This window comes from Lepisma saccharinum, chromosome 28, assembly GCF_977018435.1.
Source record: "Lepisma saccharinum chromosome 28, izLepSacc3.1, whole genome shotgun sequence".
Taxonomy (NCBI): domain Eukaryota; kingdom Metazoa; phylum Arthropoda; class Insecta; order Zygentoma; family Lepismatidae; genus Lepisma; species Lepisma saccharinum.
Genome location: NC_139256.1, coordinates 1,256,653 through 1,277,391, shown reverse-complemented (window position 1 = coordinate 1,277,391; position 20,739 = coordinate 1,256,653). Strand labels below are relative to the sequence as shown.

Below are 20,739 nucleotides of genomic sequence, written 5' to 3'. Positions count from 1 at the left end.
TGCAAATCAATACTGTAATCTTCATAACATTGAAGTCATGTTCCTGCAAGTGTAGGTTAGAAACGATTATCTGTGAGGTAAAGTACCCGCCTGAAATTCACCCCTCCCAACTATAACTTCTGAATCCGCCGCTGTGCACTATTCATTCACCTTTACAATTCCAGCCCATTCCCGAAAAAAAAAAATCCTGCATAGGCCAGTGTCTTGAAGCTATTGTATTTGCAAATCTGGAATAAAAACGGGTAACTTCAAGAAATTTTAGACACTTACAGTGTACAAGATATCAAGAATTAACCTATTTTAAGGGGGAGAGGGACAATTTCCCATATGTCCTCCTCTCTGAGGCAGCTGGGGAGCACTGTTGCCAACTTAGCTCTTTAGGGGTCAGATCTGGCTCTTTAGTGCACTTGTTTGGCTGTGAACTGTGGCACACGGCCCCCTGCTCCACTATGATGCCATCACTAGCCCTGGCCCACATACACTAACTTTTGCCATGAGTATACATTTTGTACGTGACGTGATATTATTATATTGGCCCCACTCCCTCTTATCTATCCAGTTACTTTTATATAGCGTTTTGGCTGAGGTGAAGATGACAATATTGTTATCCGGTAATACCTTATTTTCGATTTCATACAACCATCGGTGGATTATCGAGATGGGCGATGGCGTCAGATCTAGACAGTGAAAACTAAGAATATATTGTCATCACTTTAAAGTTAACGGTAATAGCAGCGCCCTACCACCCCCTTGACAACTAAAATTACCATGGGAGGCACTTTATCCAGCCTTCGTAAATCTAGCTCCTTGCAAGTCAACATTAGCTCAATTTAAGGTGAAATTAAGCCCTTATATGCGCATCAGGTTTGGCAACACTGCCATATTTCCGTTAAATCAAAATAAGCCCAGAACGAGGTCCAGAGCTTTATATGTTTCAGAATTGTTATCTGTTTTTAAAATCTGCTTTTTAAGAAAAACAAATTCTAAGAAAAGCAAAGAAAAATATTTATGCAAATTTTGCATTAAATAACAGGACATTCGTGTGTGCTGTTCTAAAATAGAATATTTTCCATGGCTTCACATTATACCTAGGTATCAAGGACGTATTTAGGGGAATCCAGGGGGTTCGGACCGCCCCCCCCCTCGAAAGACTTACTAGGTAGTAAAAGTAAATAATCAAAATATAATTGATTAGCATTTGTTATAGTATGATCGATGGTAATTTCCGCTGAACTTATTGAAAGGTAAGGAATTTATCTCATACGGCTTTGAAGGGTTCCAAAGGTTTATGCACACAACTAACGATAATATCCATAAAATATTAATCAGGAACATGACTTTTCGTTAATTGGATCTAACTCCTTGTTTGATATTCAATAAATATTCAGTTCTTTTTCTATTTGACATTAAATTCCTTGCCAGTGCAGTTGCTTTTATGCAAATATTGACGATCTTAACTATACGTAAGCTAGGTAATGAATACGTGCTGTTATATCTCTATTCTTTAACTATCTTTTACCTTTTCATCAGCCGGCCCTCGTGGCGGAGTGGTTAGCACATCGCGCTACGATGCCAGGGATCCCGGGTTCGAATCCCGGCATGGGAAGGACGTTTGGGAGTGTCTATTCATCAATTTCCTCATATCATCACTCATCCCCATATTCGCAAATTAGCCAAAAGTGGCACAAAAAGCGAAGTAAAATAAAGCAAATCAATCAATTTTACCTATTCATGTAATAACAAAAATACAATATTAATTAATTTACATATTTAATTAATATTTTAATTTAATTAAATATATTTATTATTATTATTATTGCAACACTTGGTTGAACCCCCGAAATGTATTTCGAGGTTCAGTAGTATGTGTGTTTATATATATGGAAGCCTGAATTTTGTACCCCCAAAATGAAAAATGTTCCTGTTCCACTGCACTTAATACCTCTCCCCCACCAAAAACTTCCAGAGCGAGAGTTTTTGTTATAACAACAAAGAATAGCAATTTGACTTCTGAAAGGGGTAAAAAAAATAATAATTCAGGCGACAGCCCTTTCTTAGGAGCCAGGATTTTATGATTTATCATTATTATGCAAATACAGTCTAAGAAAGCCATGAATCCAACTAAGATGAAGCCACATATTTTGAAAAGTGACATAAAAACACGTCATTTAATAATATAAGACTGGATTAAAAGCATAGGCTTCCGCAGACCCTCTGATTAGGAGGTGGGGGTTGGGGGCAAGAGCCTACATAAAAGTTCAATCGCAGAGAGAAAAACCTAATTTCATCTCACTGTTCTATTGTATTGATAGTCATGGAGCAAGGACGTGTGCAGAGTGTGTCCCGATCTGCCGAAAATCACTGTATTATAAGAATTCAAACTTCCGTTGCAAACTCCCCTCCCCCCTTCTCCCCCTCTCTGTGGTTCAGAGACTAAAACATGGTTTCGTACAGCAGATTCAAAACAACTACATGTAATTATTCATTTCCAACAGTGGCAGCCGTTAGGGTCACATAATCCCTCACTCTTTGCCATTTAATGTTAAACTACCAAGATAAAGTAAGCTGGCCTTGCCCCGAACCCCCGTTTTGGCACCCAATTGCCACTACTGATTTCCAAATATAGGCAATTTATTCTGTAAACACATAGAAGTAACATAACTAACGATAAAGTATGTAGCAGTTTTAATAACAAGAAATGTGCTAGAGAACGAATTTGGATAGTTCAAATGCATGGGATAAAATTAACCCCTCCGTAATTGCTTAGATTTCTTGTCGGCTAGAAAATACTTATATATATATTTTTTAATATTGTTCAATAACAGTGATAAAATTCCTCTACACTAAATTTCTGAGGGTATTAGGGGGGAGGTAACTGCCCCCTATTCCCCCAGCCGAGGACATGCATACGATTAACTGTAATTAATTCTTGCACCGGGGTAGCCTCTATAAATAACTCTATAGGCCAACACATGGTTCTACTGGTAACAGCATGAATAACTATCCAATATTTGTCGACTCTGCCATATCGCTGCAGTTTCTAAAATTTGGCTAGCAACAGGCCCGTACCCAGGGGAGGGGCCATGCCACCCCTCAAACTATGAAATATTTTAACGTGAATCCATGCATGTACGTGTGTGTGTGAAATGTGTATCTGTGAGTTGATTTTTTCCAGTTACTTTGGACTGTGCAACTCTACAATTGTACGTTTAGCTCTAGCTGTAATATTACCTTAACACTGGTGGTCACATCCAATACTCCAACAGCATTTCTCCGACCACAGCCGCACGACACGACGCCAGGGGTTCCTGGTTCGAATCCCAGCCCGAGCATAGCTGTTCTTTGTGAGCGTATTCGTTCGTCAATTTCATCATATCTTCGCTCATCCTCATCGTCGCGATTAAACTTGTCAGAAAAGCATCTCAAAATAACTTAATTTGATGAATCACACAGTATTTCTGATCTGTTCTTTGTTCCACATTTTCCGATGTACCCCCTCCCCTTTAAAAAGATCCTTGGTACGTATCTTATAGAAACACATGAAATATCATATTGATAATTATTAATAGAATGCAAGAATTAAATAAAATCTAAGACTTAATGAAAGCATTTCAACTCTTTTGTAATCTCATTACATCTCTTTATGTGTGTGAGTGTTCATATAGCTCTCTCTCTCTCTCTCTCTCTCTCTCTCTCTCTCTCTCTCTCTCTCTCTCTCTCTCTCTCTCTCTCTCTCTCTATATATATATATATATATATATATATATATATATATATATATGAACACACACACAATCATATATATATATATATAGATTTTCGGGTCCGGCTCCTCCCTAAAAAAAATCCTGGGCACGGGCCTGGCTAGGAACAGTGCAAAAAAATATAATGGAATGTTTATTATCCGGATTTAATTAAACACGTGATAGAGAAAACACACAAACATTTAAAAAGCACATACTGTCCTCGTTATTTTTTTAAAAAAAATAATGACAATTTCCATAAGCGAACTGAAATATTTTAAAGCAAATAAAAATGAATTTGAAAATTTTAACGTCAGGTGAAACTTTTCATAGCGCCATTGCGACCTAGTCTCTGAACATTGTTCTGGGCTCATTTTGAATTTAATGGAACGGAAAATCAGGAGTTCGAAATGTGAAAATTGCGAACAAAGATACATCTATTCATTTAAATGCAGGTTGCGATTTAAAGGGTGTGAGAAGGATTCCCACCCCCTCTATCTTGAGCCATCCCAACCAGGAATAATCATCTCCCACCTACTGGATATAGAAACCATATTATTGAGTTCCACTTCAGTTTAGTTCATTTTAATTTTAAATATCTTTAAAAAATTCATGGCAAAGCACTTATTTGTAATGTAATTAATTATATCTACCTAATGTCGCTCTTCAAGCACTGAAAGTACTATTATTACACATACCAAAAGCGAAATCCTTCACATCTCAGAGAAAGCAAGGAAAACCACACGCTCGAAAGTTTATTTCTTTTCAATCTTTGGTGGACAATATGAAGAGCCAGCCATGGTTTCTTTTCGATTTTCGTATGTAGTGGCATTAAATGTAGATACATGCGTGTTTTAGGGTGACAAGTCAATTCCTCGTCCTCCGGAGCATAGCGCGCTACGATGACAGAGGTCCCGGGTTTGAAGCCCGGCCTGGGTGTTTTTTGTGAGCATCCCTTCATCAATTTCATCATATCATCACTCATCCTCATCCATTCGTGATTAGCCAAAAGTGGCAGAAATGCGAAGTAAAATGAACCAAATCAATCAATTTAACATTCCCATCTCACTCCAAAGACCTTGTGAATCCAATCCAAGATCTACAATTGAATGTGTAAGCGGGTTCAATGCAATAAACCTAACCTTAACTGATTAGAGAAATCATGTAGAAGTTATAAACCTACTTTTCCTTTCAATAAATAGACCCCCAGTGCATTGTTTCCACGCAGAAAAATTTGCAAGATATTGGATTAAGTTTAAGCATCACAATGCCCTTGACAAGCCAACTGGCAAACCATGCATTCATCTGATTTTTCTTACAGTTTGACTTCTTACAGTTTAACTTAAAATGGCGTTGTGTTTTTGTTTCATTCGATATCAAATTAGATTTTAAGCAATTAGTGTCTTAATTCTAAGTATACCTAATACGTAAGTAAAAATAAGTTCTCCTCCCTCTGATAAAATCACAAATCGCACTCTATTTTTATGACTAGGAAACATTTCATTTCAGCTAGGAATGATACTGCGATGAGACGAGTCGAGAATTTTCAAATCTCTTCAGGTCTCCTGTGTGGTGAGGTTCTTCTCGTTCTTGTTCGTGCTTATTCTTGTCTCGGTTTCGGATCAGGAGTTATTAAAACTTTTTCTAGATTCACTTCATGCCCAGATAGGCTAATCGGGACTGGATCTACAGTTTAAAGTGGAATCCGAACCACTGTGCATGTGGGTTGGACCTCTCAATTACAAGGCGAGATATCTCGTCCTGATTGATTTCCTTTATTTTACTCCACTTTTTGTGCCACTTTTGGCTAATTTTGCAAAGATGGGGATGAGTGATGATAGTTATGATGAAATTGATAAATAGACACTCACACACATCCATACCCAGGCCGGTATTCGAACCCGGGAACCTGGCGCCGTAGCGCGATGTGCTAACCACTCCGCCACGGGGGCGGCACATCTCGTTCTGACCCACGAAATGTTTAGTATAAGCAACATGTACATTGTGTCACCACTCTCACAACGTACAATATGAAATTAAAGCAAAAACTTTTCTTAATAATGTCTGCTTTACATCTTGCTTCGACACTGCGAACCGTCGAAATACGGAATTTTATCCTGAATAGATGAAATCGGGCAACACAGGCTCGTAATTGTCAGTACTGGATTTACTTTGCAATTACAATAAATAAAATATGCGTCTAATTTGAAAATCAATGAAATATACACTTGAAACTATGTCTAAATAGGACATAGTATTTTAAATTTATTTTAAGCAATTTCTTCAAATATGATAACCAGAGTTTCTATGGCGATCGTCTCGCTTTGATTTTGCAGAGATTTATTTCATTCTCGTCTTGAAATTTGAGAGGAGAGACTGTTCTTGTCTTAGTAACATCTACATTGTTCCCCCCCCCCCAGTTGGTCTGTCGTGTCTAGTCTCGTTTGTGTAAGTACCTGTATTTCGTTTCGGAATATTCCATTTAAAAAAATGAAAAGAAAAGGTCAGTCATATACTCTTCCGACGAAGATTTGTATCTTATCTTCGAATCGACGCGACCGTTTCTTAAGGAATGTGTACCCCCTTACACAAAAGCATTCGCCTGGAGAGTGATTTTCTGAGAGTAGACTTATCTTTACCCGATTTCACTGTTTCACACAAATTTTGAACAGTTTTCATCTCCTTAAAGACGTTTCCAAGAACACAGGTCAATGAACTAAATCGTAACGAGCACAATATAGTAGAATAAGTTTACAATGGTTTGAATTTCTGTGGTAAGGAAGATAATGCCTATAAGTAGAGCAAGGATTTTAGGCAAAATGCCTATTCGTTTCCGACGCTGGTAGACAAAAATTGAACACAAAAGTACACCGATCCAAAGGTTCTTTACATTCTTAACAATACTTTATGTTGCCTTTTTTTTTTTTGCCTATTTCACCTTACGCTGCCTTATTCAAACATTGTTGCCTTTTTTGCCTCTTTCGTCATTCCGACAAGGTATTTTTTAAAATTATATTCCTCTTCTTCTATTTGATTTCGTTTTTCAATAACCCTTGTTATTCAAATTATTATTTGTAAATAAATACATTTTTAAAGATTTAAGAAGAATTTAAGTCCTTCTCTTAAATATTTATTGCCTCTTCTTCAATTTTCCCTGTCTCTTTCTGAAACTTGACTGCCTATTTTTCAATTTTTCGTTGCCTTTTTGCCTGCCTTTTTTAATACTTTTCAGTGTCTGAACATCTGGGCTCTACTTATAAACGATTTAAACTTTCTTATTGAGCTAATTGAAAATAGGTTATTTTAACAGTAGCATCTTGCGTCTGTCAAATTATCTAAGGGGGTACAATTAGATTTACGGAATTGGGGGGTACAATGTACCCCTGTACCTCCCCGTTCCTACGCCACTGGGTGTGGGGAAGTCAACCACCCTCTAATCGTCGCCACCGGTTTTCATTGATTTCGCACCCTGGCGTTGCGCTCTCATTTATTTCCCCCGCCTTGAATGGCGATACATGATACATGTTGGGCCTCGGGCGGGGGGGGGTTAGTCGGATACTGGGAGGGGCCAAGCTCTCCCCACATCCCCGGCATAGGTACTCTTAGTTAAAAGAGTAGCTATGTAAAGCATGGCTGTTTGGCGGTCTTCTGTGACCTCGCGTCATCATTTACGTTACAAAAATCTACGTCAGAGATTTGGCGCTAACTGTTAAATTTTTGCAACCTAGGGTGTAATATATTTATGACATATTGTGGGAAATAAATTTTTGATACTAATTAAAACAGGAATCACTTCTACAACCACATTTGAAATATACAGTTAATAAGAAAAATATAAAATTAGTGCAATTGTGTACCGAACATTTGCTTCCGCCACACTTGAAATTAATCACCCAATGCTTGATTACTATTCCCTCCCTACTTCTCGGTAACCTCTCCTCCATCGTATCTTGCCCGCGCAGTACTCGTATCTGACTTCAGATTGAAGAGACGATACATTCGAAAGCTTGACGCATTGCAGGTGCGTAGCAGCCAATCACAGACAAGCTTACTTGGAGCGCAAGAGAGACCTACACGGAAGTCTAGTAAACACGACCGCACCCAGCACCTATAAAGCCTATTCACTTACGCAAGATAAAAGTAGTTCTCTCGCGGAGTTCAAATTCAGTGCAACCAAAACCTTAACGGTTTAGCGAGCAAACTTGTTAGTGCAACGTTGTATTATAAAGTTTATTGGTGTATGTTATTAAGGGAGGTAATGTAATTTTCTCGAAAAGGATAGAACTGTTGGCGCATAAATACTGAACTGTGTTTATCGTTATCTGGTCCATTCGAAGTAGTTCGTTTCGTGAACGCTGTGGTGTAGGTTTTAGAGGTGCTGGATAGATCCAGAAAGTAGTGGAATCCACAAAGTATCAACGATGGTAAGTACACAAAACAGTCATCCTGTCTTCTTATTATATAGTAAATGTTGATAATTTGAAAATATATCCTAGAAGGCCGAAAAGTTTCGGTAAATCGTAAATACTTGTGTGATATGTGGCATAGGATGCAACAGTATAATAAATCGTATATAGGCATCAGATGTTCCGATATTTTTTTATTTCTGTAGTTGCATGGTTAAATCTAGCTGCGATATATAGGTTTAATGTACCTGGACGTCCAGAAATATACGTATTGCTAAGATAAGCTTGATGCTGACGGTGTAGTCCAAAATTAGATTCCTGTAATAATCCGGGCTTTCATTGGATATTTAAGTTGGACACGTAACCTCACATTTGGGAATGAAATACAACTTACGTACAATTGTGAACAACGTAACCGGCATAAATTGGCGTGCGAGAGCATTGAAAAATTATGCACATTCCCTCAAGTTGTGTGACTGCAACAGAACATTGAAGTTTCCTAGAGGCAAGGCCAGAGGGCGACACAAAACTAAACTAGAGGAATACTATGGTAATAGAGTTCGTATTCTATTCCATTCATACGGAGTTTAGAATCTCGACACTGAATGAAGTAAAACTATGTTTCTTAAATGCTCTTGAATATATATATATTCTTTTTGGTTTTCATTTATTTCTGGAATACTGGAAGTCCTAGTTACATGTAGGTAATTAGTCATTCGTTTGAAATATCTGCTTCAAGTTCGTTACGCCTTTTATATCCTTGGTTTGCATTTCCCTGAGTTTTGTAGTAGAATCTGTACGTAGTGTGCACAAGAAATGTTGTTTTTACTGGTCATGTACTTTGTAATGGATGCACAAAAGGCAAATTGCAAGTAGTTGCATCCACCTGGAAATCATTTTAGTAGCAAATGGTCATTCATTCTGTTGGTGTGTGATTAGTTTTCTTATGCCAAAGGACCAAGTTACATTCAGTGGCTTGAGGTTCTATGCGATGTGGAGAAAGAAAAGGCACTGGTTTTGATGATATTAGTAGAACTCTTATGAAGATATTTTACACTATAGCTAGATCACGCCTTAAATATATATTTTGAGAATACAGTTCTTCCAAACTTAGGCTAGATCCCCATTGCACTTCATTCATGTAGATCAATAAACTTTTTGGGTGGATAGAAATCTACTTGACATCAAATATCAGTGTCAGCATTTTTAGTTCAAAGGATCTTCCTGATTATTTGAGATAGTAATTTTTGACTATTGCATGGGGCATATAATATTTGAGTTAGGTAATGTTTGGTTGAGTATTATTCCCAATAGTTAACTTCTTGTGAAAGCGCATGGTTACAATAATAGGAATGACTATTTTCACCAATTTTAAACTGCAGGTGTATGATGTACAACCTGGCATGGCCTACCACATGGATGTGTGTTCTTTAGTTGCTGGTGTTTACGAAGCTGTCGTGAGTGTGCAATTATTTTCTTGCAGGAGACAAGTACTTTTTTTTTTCTGTATGCCATGGAGTCTGGGAAAATATTGCATGGTGTACGTCTGGTGTTCTGGACTAGTGCTGCTAATATGTCACATGGGTATGAAGGGTTTTACCACAGATAAGGGTGGGTATACATCCTTATCTGTGGTATTACGTTCCTAAATGCTTTCGTTGTTAGGCAGTCAGGTTTAGGGCTAGTAGCATGAAAATTACTTCTGTAAATACTTCCCAACACCTGATCATGAACTTTCTGGTCTTCAGCACTTTTGCTATTCTACCTGGTGACAGTAGTAGTCACACCCATTTTTGATCTAAAATAACTTAGCAAAGCAATAAGTTCCAACAACACTGCCAATGATTATAATAAAATAAGATATGGTATGATTCAGGTGATTATTTTGCTGGCTAAAATATCCACATACGCTGTTCTCAATCACCTGGTGAAAATAGCCCTGCATGCTATATTCACCACCTAGTAGTGAATAGTCTTGGCCTACAATAATGCTGGATTGAGTGAAATCTTGGATTAATTTGAACTAATTATTCTACTCACATGTACTATGGTTCAATTTATATTCATGTCTTTACGCATGAACTTTCTTGGCCTAGTGATTACTTCCTGTCTTTCCCTTTGATATGTATATCTTTATGAGTGCCCATTCGTTTACAGTTGCATGGGATATGGAGCTTCTGCAATTGTTACATGTGAGGAAAGGCTTGTCCCTATATCCTTTTGTTAGGTGAGGTGTATCAGGGGTACGTTAAGATTGTATGGACTACCTCATTTCAGTCTGTTCTAGCACCCAAAACGACATTCCACAACAGCAACTATAATTTTATTTTGTTAGGTTTGGTACCAATAGTTATCAACTTGTTCTTTTGCTTTCCCAGAAAGCAGCCTTTCTGAAATGAGGTAGTCCGTATAATACTACAGTACCGGATCGGGTAGACACTTCTTAGCAGCACTAAAATATCACCAATAAATGCTTCCAATAGCAGATCGCATGATCTCAAGCATGAAGCCCCCCCCCTTTGAGGGTTACATACTAGTCCGGGCCTTAAGAAACAAAGAATGGATGCCTGTGCCACTTACTTTTCAAATCCTAATTTTTGCAGGAAGTTAAGTTTTGTAATTTGTTTATCCAAGGTTGAATTTGTTTCCACTCCAAAACTTGTGTGAAACCGTTAAACATTCTATACAGTGCCCTGGATTACAAGATATATGCATCTTCAGTTTTAGTAAAATTTGCCACATTTTAATAGGTTTGAAAAAAGGATGCTTTCCAGGATAATTGTTTTCCCTAATTTGGTTGTTTTTATTTGCTAAGACATGGCTGGTGATTTTTTTCTTGGGAGTCGTGAGTTGTGGTACATTCAATTAGTGAGGTGTGAAAGTTATGGTGTATGACATTGATTAAATATAGTAGCAACAGTTTGTCTTTATAAATAAAAATGCTCGTGAAAATTTTCATCCTTTCACATTCCAAGAAGTTAGAAATCCTAAACCAGTAATACTATACACAATTAATTGAGAGATCGTAAGTAGAAATACGAATGTTGAAAAGTTTTCGGGATCCTTTATTCTGAAATTCAAAATAGCAAAACTTATCTGCAATTTGAACACTGAACAGGTTCTCCACCACCTGCAGTCAGATTTGAATGCAAAGGGGGAAAATTTCAAAGATTTTAGATGAAATTTCAGTAAAGATACCTTGCACAATAACTGACAATTTTGCGAAGTGTGTCTTTTACTTCATATGTGGTGGAACATGCTTTGAACTCCGGTACATGATCGTTTCCAATGAGATAAACTGGTTTTATGTAGTTTCTCGTTAGTAATCTCGTGGAGCAGTTTGTTGGATGGCTCTCCTGATTTTTTTCATTATTTACAAGGTACAGTGTGTTGCAATAATGATGCATTAGATATTAAATCACTGTAAACATTTATGGTATGCATACCTCGAGGAATGCTTTTGCTCAGCCTCTTGAATTTTCTGGTGCTCATCACAAGCTCAACTATGATTCGCAGGATTTTAGGCAAGATCTTTTTTTCATTCAGCTGTCATGAGTTAACACCCCTTCTTGTAACTGAAGGGTCCCAGGTTCGATACCCATTGGAGGCACATTGCACAGTGGTTAGGATGCTAGTTTAAACTGTAGATCCAGTCTCAATTAGTCTTATCTGTGCATGAAGTGGACTTAAAAATACAAAATTAACAGAATGTTGTTTGTTCTTCACTGGAAACCTAAGTATGTCTAATTTTACGTGGTAAGACAACAAATTGCATGCTATATTTAAATTGTGATACTACCCACCTTAGAATTTACTTCTCATGTTTCTGCATGTTGCATCTTGCCGACTGCGATTCACATGTCTTCCAGAAATAATAAATTGCATAATTATAAACTGAAATTACCCAGCATATGTAGATCTACATTCTTGTCAAAGGTAGTTTACTTTCTGAAAAATTCAAAGGAAGAGGTTTGAACCCAAGACCTTGCATTCCACAAGCGAGCACTATCCCGCTACAAAGTCTCGTGTTATTTAAACACTTCTTTCGAGGGATGAAGTACAAATTTCTGTAATGGGATAGTGTAGTCCGAAGTCTTAGGTAGGGGATGTTAGCTTAAGCCTTTAAGAATGGCTCAAGGATTAAACATTATAAGTTGGCAGATTATGTAACTTTCTCTTCCTGAGGGATAGTGTCACATCCCCACTTTAAAATGGGGAACAATCAGATTCATATTTCCAAAATAACTTCAACAAATGCAGTTTTCCACCACATAAATAGGTTTTCATAGTTTGCAGTTATTGTCCCAGTATGACCTTCTTTTGCCTGATGCGACATCTGAAAGAAATCTCTTGCTTAACCAGAGCCTTAGACTTGTGCACCACGGCTAGGATTTCACTGGAATTTTATCACATTGCCTTATTTAAAATTTAGTGTACTAATTTGCATGTGTTAACCAGAGCTATAATTCAGCGTGGGTCATGAGAGTTCCAAAAATTTGACCTTCCATTTTTCCATAATTGGTGTGTACTATTTTACTTTCTGGTACTATATTTCCAAAAATGAGCTTTTAAACTAGTACATACATTTGTAAGTTACATTGCTTATGCCTCTTATGACAGTTTTATACTTTGCAAATTATATTTGGTGAAGTTATATTGCATTATTTCTTGTGACAATAACTCATATTGGACTCTTTCGTGTAATGGTAGTGGCCACTGGGTCTCACTCCAGAATTCAACAACCTTGTTTGGTGTTCAAAACATTTCCCTATAACGTCTTAGGTGCAGAAATATATTTTTGTGCCACATTTTAGACCCAATTTGAGTTACTTCAGGAATTTGAATGTGTGAAAAATGTGTTAAGAACATATCACTGTACACACACACAAACATATTGTGATTGCAATAAATCAAGGCCCCTACTCGGATAATAGGATTCAATTGTTTCACTTTCAGAACATGCAAACTACAGCCCTCTAGTTGAACGCAGTGTTCTGTATTTTCTTTTGCGCGCAAGAAGATTTTTATAAAGCTCGCCACTCTTAAGGTTCATCATCACATAAGACACGACATAATGAACCTGACTGCCCAAGTCCCATAAATTGTCGTTGCCTACAGTTGGAATTATAGTTTCTCGAAGAAATAAGGGAAACATTACGTCTCTACACACACACAATGTTGCTTTCATTTTCCTTCCGTGTTCGGTCTGTTTTTTCGTTGCCACTGTGTTGACCCTGCCGAGTTGTTGTCTTGGTAAAGCTATGGGTGTCAAATTTGGCTAAATATACACAATGGCCCTTCATTGTCATGGGCATTTACGAAAATATAGTGTCACTTTCAGTTCAGTGTTTTCGTAACAAGGGCGGTGTAAGATACTTTCACCTGCACACCACAAAGAGCAGTTGAGACGATTCAATGCAACCCTTATTAATTGATTAAATGATTTGATTTATTTTTCTTAGCTTTTTGCTACTTTTGGTTAATCGCAAAGATAAGGATGGGTGATGGTATGAAGAAGTTAATAAAGGAACACTTACAAACACCTATGCCCAGCCCAGGATTCGAAATCGGGACCCCTGTCGCTGTGCAGTACAGCCCTTATGTTCGTGTTTGTTAGTTGTTCTATAGTGTGTGTTCCGCGCCGCGAGTGTTATTTAATATTGTTGCGCCGGCCCCCATGGTGGAGTGGTTAGCATATTGCACTAAGATGCCAGGGGTCCTGGATTCGAATACCCGGCCTGGTCATGGATGTTTGTGAATTTCAATTCATCATATCATCACTCATTCCCATCTTCGCAATTAGGCAAAAGTGACAAGCAAAGTAAAATACGGGAATTAATAATGTCTCTCTCGATACCTAGTAGCAGTAATACAGGCACCAAGGGTAAAATAATACGTTCAGAAGACAAATCTTATCTCAACGAATTTGCGTCTGTAAAAGTTAGTGCTGAAACAGTGTTTTCTCAGAGTCGAGAACTTACGGCTAAAGCGTGTGGTGTATGTGTGCATACTGTGTTGCATATTATAAAACAGGGTAAAGTATCTACCACAGAAATCGGTGAACCCCTGTTCAAATCTCCTGAGATGCCAGAAAACTGAAACTAGAGCAATGATGATGAGCTTGCTGTTACTCTACAATAAATACCTTCAAACTTCTTTCACGTTGAAGTTTCTCTTATATGCTGCAGTGATGATATAATCCTGTGTAGAATTCTTTGCTATATATTTCATTTGTACTCAAATGTTGCATGCATGCCTGCACTTCCCTTCTGCTAACAGTTGGTTTGGCAGCAGTGCAACAACACTGGCTGTGTATTGGCTGAACTCATGTTCCTTCTAAAAGCATATGCCGTATAGTGAAGAACAATAATTCCCCCGTTTTTTTAAATGCTGCCGACAGTTGATAGCTGTGCGAGCAAGTTTGTGCATTTTCCCGTTGCACTCTTTGGTTAAATGTATTCTGACTTCATTTAATATCCTTGTAGATCTTCCCTGAAAGATTCTGACTTTCTGTACAATGAGAAATTCGAAAGTACTGTAGTGCATATTTTTTGTCTTTACTGGGATTTTTTTATATGTATTTTTCAATTTTTTACATAATTGCATATATATTTTACAGTTTTATAGGATATAAAGCCCGGGCCCCTAGTCATAAAACGTTTGTCATAATGGTAATTACACTACAAAGTATTTTTCAACGTTATTAATATAAATAGGTCTTAACTTTTGCAGTACTCAACAAATTTGAGGTGCAGTGTAGAAACCATGGCTATGAGTGGTAGCTCCCTGCTACTCAATTCTGCATTCAGAAAATGCATAATATAATTCCAACCTGAATACCTCACCTTCCTCCAGGAACACCCAATCTTTTGCTCCAAGGTTAAGTATTCCAGGAGGTACCCATTGCTTCTCAAATTATTGGTCGGACTCTTTCTCTGATGCAGGTACAGTCTGCAGGAAGTTTCCTGCAAGATTGTTGCAATGAGCCACGGCAAAGTACAACAGGGTTTCCACACACCTGGAAATCTCAGGGAATTTGAGGGGGGGAGGGAAAGCAAAGCATCTCCGAATATCCTCTAATTGACTGACCAGTGTATGTTAATGAGGAATATCTCAAGGACTAAATACACACCTGCCTGCTCTTTATAATTACAACTAATAAATGCTAATAGATATGTGCAACTGCTTAACTTGCTTCACACAACGTACTTTGAAATTATTTGCGTTAGATACACGTTTTTTTGCTTCTTTCCCTTGCAGGTCTAGGTAACTAAAGCCTGTTCTGGTCAATTGGCGATGTGATCTTCCTAAATTTTTCCTTTTTGTCTGTAAATTAATAATTTTTGAGGCAAAGGGAGAGATGTTTATTTGGCATAATATGTTAATTGATGTTGTGCCCATTTGGAAACTTTGCTTTGTCAATAGTGCAAATATTTAGATGTTCTCTGAAATTTCAGAAATCAGATTAGGTAGCTTGCACATAAGGTCTATTGAACCTTCTCAAACAGCTTACATGCGAGATTTAAGAGTACCGTAAACAGACAGTATAAGAAATTAAGGTCTAAATCACCATCCCTGAGACCTTCTGTAAACAAACGGGTCTCACCGATTCGATGTATCACTCCACGTCAGCTGATCCTTGACCGCAATCATCTGCTGTTACACTCATAGTTCGCCGCACCTATTCATTTTATATGAGAGCCTCTGAATGTAAGAACCCGTTCTCAAAACATCAGACGAATATGCAGCCGCATACATTGTTACCCTCCTGGTCATTCTCTCTTTCATAACACTTAAAACTGCAGACACTGACACACCACTGCACTGGGATACCAACTTAACCACTTCATTTACTGGTTTCTCAGGATACTACTGACAGAACGTTACATAAATATTGAGTAGAATCTGTTTCTCACCCCTTTTCAAAGGCTGTCCTTGCTGGTGTTTTGAAAACAAGCTCTGAGAACAGGGAGACTTTCCCTCACGCATAGAACTCGGCATGTTATTTTTCTAAGGCTAAGTCAGGCAATATTACTAAGTTGCACTACTTCCTTGCTGTTCACATTATTATTTTTAGAAAATAACCAATGTTATAAAATATCATTATGTACACAAATCTCTAAGCTCATTGAAAGTTATATTACTACAAAATGTTCACACTTATCTTGCCTTGCCATGTCACCAAGTTATTTTACGAAGTGCACTATATTTGGCGGAACAAAAATCGTTATTAGGATGCTTGTCAAAGTTTCCAACCGCAATAAATTTACGATTTTCGTGTGGATTATTTTACTTCTATGAGTTTGCAATGCTTTCTGCATGCAGGTGGTTTTGTTTACAGAAGGTGTCAGGGTTTGTGATTTGAACTATAGTCAGGTGTTTATAACTAGAAACGGTCCTTCCTTGGATGATCAGATTCCTTATTAATTATTATTCTTAGAAAATAAGTTTTTTTTGCATTGTTTCAAACATTTTATTTGGTTAAAACATTTTTTTTGTTCTTGTTTAAAACAAGAAAAAAATGTTTGATTTTGTTTTTCTAAAAATACACAATTATACAATTTTTGCCAGCAGTGTTCAGTGATTTCGTTATCCCTGTTAGGCAATTCACAAAATTAGTCTCACATCAGGTGGAGTGACTCGATGCATTCTCATTAGTTCATGGCATATTATTTCCACGATAGTTTTCTTTCATAATTTCCTGATTATCAGATAACTTGCCCCCATTGCTGTTCAGTTAATTTGGATGTTTTAGATTAAAATTATTTTGAATGCCACTTGTCATCATACCCAGCTTTATAGTTCCGTTTAACATGTCTCGAGGCAAAGTAATCCAGATGTTGCCGACACTTGGTTTCTGCAAAAACTGTACTGGCTGCTTGTGATTGGCGAGTCTTAAGTTGACCTGGCTATGTATGTCAGTTCAGTCTGAAAACTTCTTGATGTACTCAGTCGAAGTAGAGGATTGGTGCTAATACACATTCAAAACTTTAAGACACGCACATGTAAGTGTTCTTGATGGAACAGGTGATTAAAAAAATAAAAATTAACTTTTCACTAAAATAATAACTCTTGCTTCTGACAACTGGTTTTCTAGAATTTCCAGTGTGCACGTCAAAAACTTTACCGGTCAGGACCTCTAAGTGTAAGCTTCTAGGGACTGGGAGGTTCTTACATATGTGCAATGATGTATACTCCTTTTCACGGTGGCACTTATTTCAGCTGTTTAACCATATTAAATGTGCCACTTTGTGATCAGGAGTGTACACATAAGACCCTAGGACAACTACTTACTACCAACATGAGGTTGGTGTAAATCAGTTGCTTAAACTTTGTACAAAAGAATCCTATTTGAAGACCCTGCATTTGATCAAAGAATAACTTGTAGTGCTGTTAAGTCTGTCTGGCAGTGTGAAGTTTTCTTGATTGTTCATCAAAAAGTATCTAATTGAGTTTTAAAAAGGCAGAATTGTTGCTGATAATTAATTTAGTAGTATACTAAGGAAATATTCTTTGTAACAGTTTTTGATACCATGCAGTAAATAGTAAAATTGGATTAGTCAAAGATTTTTTAATGTATTTTTTGGTTTTGGGCACTGCAAAATTGGGTCTTGTAAGGGCATTATTCTCAAAATAGCATTAAATATCTGGCATAGATGACTAAGTAATTAAAAAGAACTGGAAGCCTAGTGTGTGCATTTAATGATGAGAAATACTTCCAAATATATTATGAACGTAGTAGTATTACGGGAAATAAAATGTGACAAAGAAGGAAGGGTCAAGAGATACAGTATTTTTATAGTGAGTCCAAAGCAAAAAATATGGAACAAGATTTATGCAGCCATGAAGGGGAGAATATAAAAATATATAGATGAAGGAAAATTCCACAACCATACCCAGTGAAAATTAAAATTATGATCCTAGTAGCATGTAAAATCCCCATATATATAATACAGTAATGTCATCATCCCTTAGCATCGAATCACAAATTGAAATGTGTGTTAGCAATAGAAAGCTACTTTTAGATCATGAGTACCCATTTTGACCTTGAGGAAAAATGTTCAAAGGTTACTCTGGAAGGCATAGGTAGTGTGGAAGAGGTATTAAATAGCAGGAAACTAAAATTGGGAGAGGAGAAAATGGAGAAATACAATAAATAATATCAACAGGAGACATGGGTGATGGATAACATGTGAAGACATTGTTACAGTAATTGAAGATATGAAAGTTTATAGTAGTATAACTTGCCAAGTTTAAAAACAAGATGCTGCAATCCATTGTTTGCGCACCTCACATCACATTTCCCCGGTCCATTATCTGCGGCGACGTTCATTCGCAGTGTTGCAACCTGGAGGGAGCGGAATTGTCTGAGAATTTTCAACGAAATTTGAAGGTGAAAGGCATGAATTAGTATCCCCTCACCTACGCTACCTATTGATTACGCTAAATTCTAAATACATTTTGGTATTTTCCCTTTAAACCTTAAATGAATTAAGTTATATTAGGGAAAATGATAGAAAAAATGAAAAATATATAAACGATAGAACTGAGCTCACCTTCTAAATGTTTTCCAGTTCTCCTTCTTCAGCTTCACTCTCCCACTCATCCGAGTCTGTGTCTAACGTTGAATCTGTGTCCGTGTCTGAATCGGCTTCACCAAGTCTAATTCAGTTCATCTACACAATCGTCCAAAAGTCCATCTCTCTCAAAGTAAGAATCTTGCAGCCAAGAGTAAACAGCATGAACATTTCAATGCTTTAGAAAAGAACACAGGCAAGCGTGTTGTCAGATTGAGTTCTCGTACTGATTGTTGTAGGATAAACAAACGAACCACCACCCCACTAGTTAAAAAAAACAACAAAAAACTGGCCACTGCTCGATGTCGCATTCAGAAAATGAAGTCATTCGCCCTGTAGTTTCTCTTCGTTATAAACCTTTACACACGTACATAATACTACAGTTTACGATCGGCGCACCGCACGCATTTTCAAAGACCGGATTAAATCAAATGAACCACTGATATAATTTTGCTGAGTTGGCACCACTGGTACTCAACGCCAGACCAGTGAGTAGAAAAGTGGTGGGGAGTATGACGTAATAGGAAGTGCTCCGCAGCGATCTGCGCATACGGGACTTAACTTGTCAGGCTATAGCATGTGCAGTGCTGGAAGTGGTTATTTCTAGATTGAGTTTTAGGATACTAGGGGTGGAAGGATGCTCTTCTGGATCAATATGCAGACAGCAACCAAGGGGGGGGGGGGGTTACAAAAATTTTCTTAAAGGGGATTGCTTCTTCCCCTCTACTTTGACTGCTGGAATAATAGTTTAGTTAGCCTACAAGATTATTTGCACAATAAAATCATATAAAGGTTAATATTTAGTATTATACTAGGAGTTTTGAGTAACTTTGATACAAAATTTTAGTACTACTTAGGGAATATGTCTCAATACAGATAGTATATTATGAATTATTATGAATGAAACTGAAACATGTAATAAATGGAGATGCAGATAAACTGGAACTTCACCAATGGATTATAAAGGACAAAGAAATACATGCATATGAATTCACATCGATAATATCTCGTGGTACAACAGCCTGTGAGGGCCAGGGCCTACCTACAGACTGCCAGCCAGCCTCACTTCCACCTGCCGAGGTGGGAATTCATTCAACCAGTTAGTGGGTTTACATGTGGTCAGCACGAAGGACCCACAGTTATTGTAGGTTTTGTATGACCTGATTACTCTACGTACACAGGCCAAAATCTCAGGAAAGTTGCGCTTCCCCCAGGAGACTCGAACCTGCATGAGTACTGTTATATATGTTGCATCTTGGATACCAGCTGTTAATTATATATGAACATAATTACAAACAATGAAAACAGTATGAATGAAATAAGTGAAAGAAGGTAGCTGCAAATAAGGTGCCTATAAAAATATTGCCAACAAACAGGCATGTATTGAATGTTACAATATAATACACATTGGACCAGTGGCCACATACGTACAGCTAATGCACACTAATAAGTACAGATAAAGCAGTTGTTTTTCTTTTTTTAATGAAAAATGTGTGCACCTAATATATCTCGAAGGATTAGTAGGATGAAGAAACAATATGAATATGTAAAATCTCGTGGAAAAAATGATTGCATTGCTAGGACATACGTAAAGGATTTGCATACGATTGAATTTTTTCTATTTACTTTGTTCATTGCACAGGGCTGCATGTTGTGTGTGTAATTATTTTATGTGCCACAAAATGCTACTCTTTGAAGAGCTATTGGTTTTTGAAAATACGTGGAAGGAATATTTTTTTAAATCTGAAAATTACACTTTAAGGTTTCTATGCACCCAATGTTTGACCCCTCAAACAGCACCATATATGACCTGTGTCTCGCCTTACTGGCCAGCGCCTATCGTATATATTTTTTTAATATTGCATAATCCGCAAATCGAAAGTCGGGTACTGCCATGCTGGAGACAACCCTGGGGTGTAAAGGCAGAACATGGTGCTCACATCCTCATAATGTGCCTGCATGATACGGGGGGAACTTACCTTTAATCAACTTTTTTTTTTCACTGCAAACTAT

At 37.4% G+C, this 20,739-nt stretch overlaps 1 protein-coding gene across 1 annotated transcript in view; it reads left to right on the top strand.

Moving 5' to 3' along the window:
• The first annotated feature begins 7,874 nt into the window (after positions 1-7,874).
• Positions 7,875-20,739, top strand: part of LOC145980784 (calmodulin) — a 35,861-nt gene continuing 22,996 nt past the window's right edge. The window contains exon 1 of the mRNA XM_083113866.1: positions 7,875-8,167. Coding sequence (XP_082969992.1) covers positions 8,165-8,167 — 3 coding nt within the window. The 5' untranslated portion in view covers positions 7,875-8,164. The remainder of the gene's footprint in view (positions 8,168-20,739) is intronic.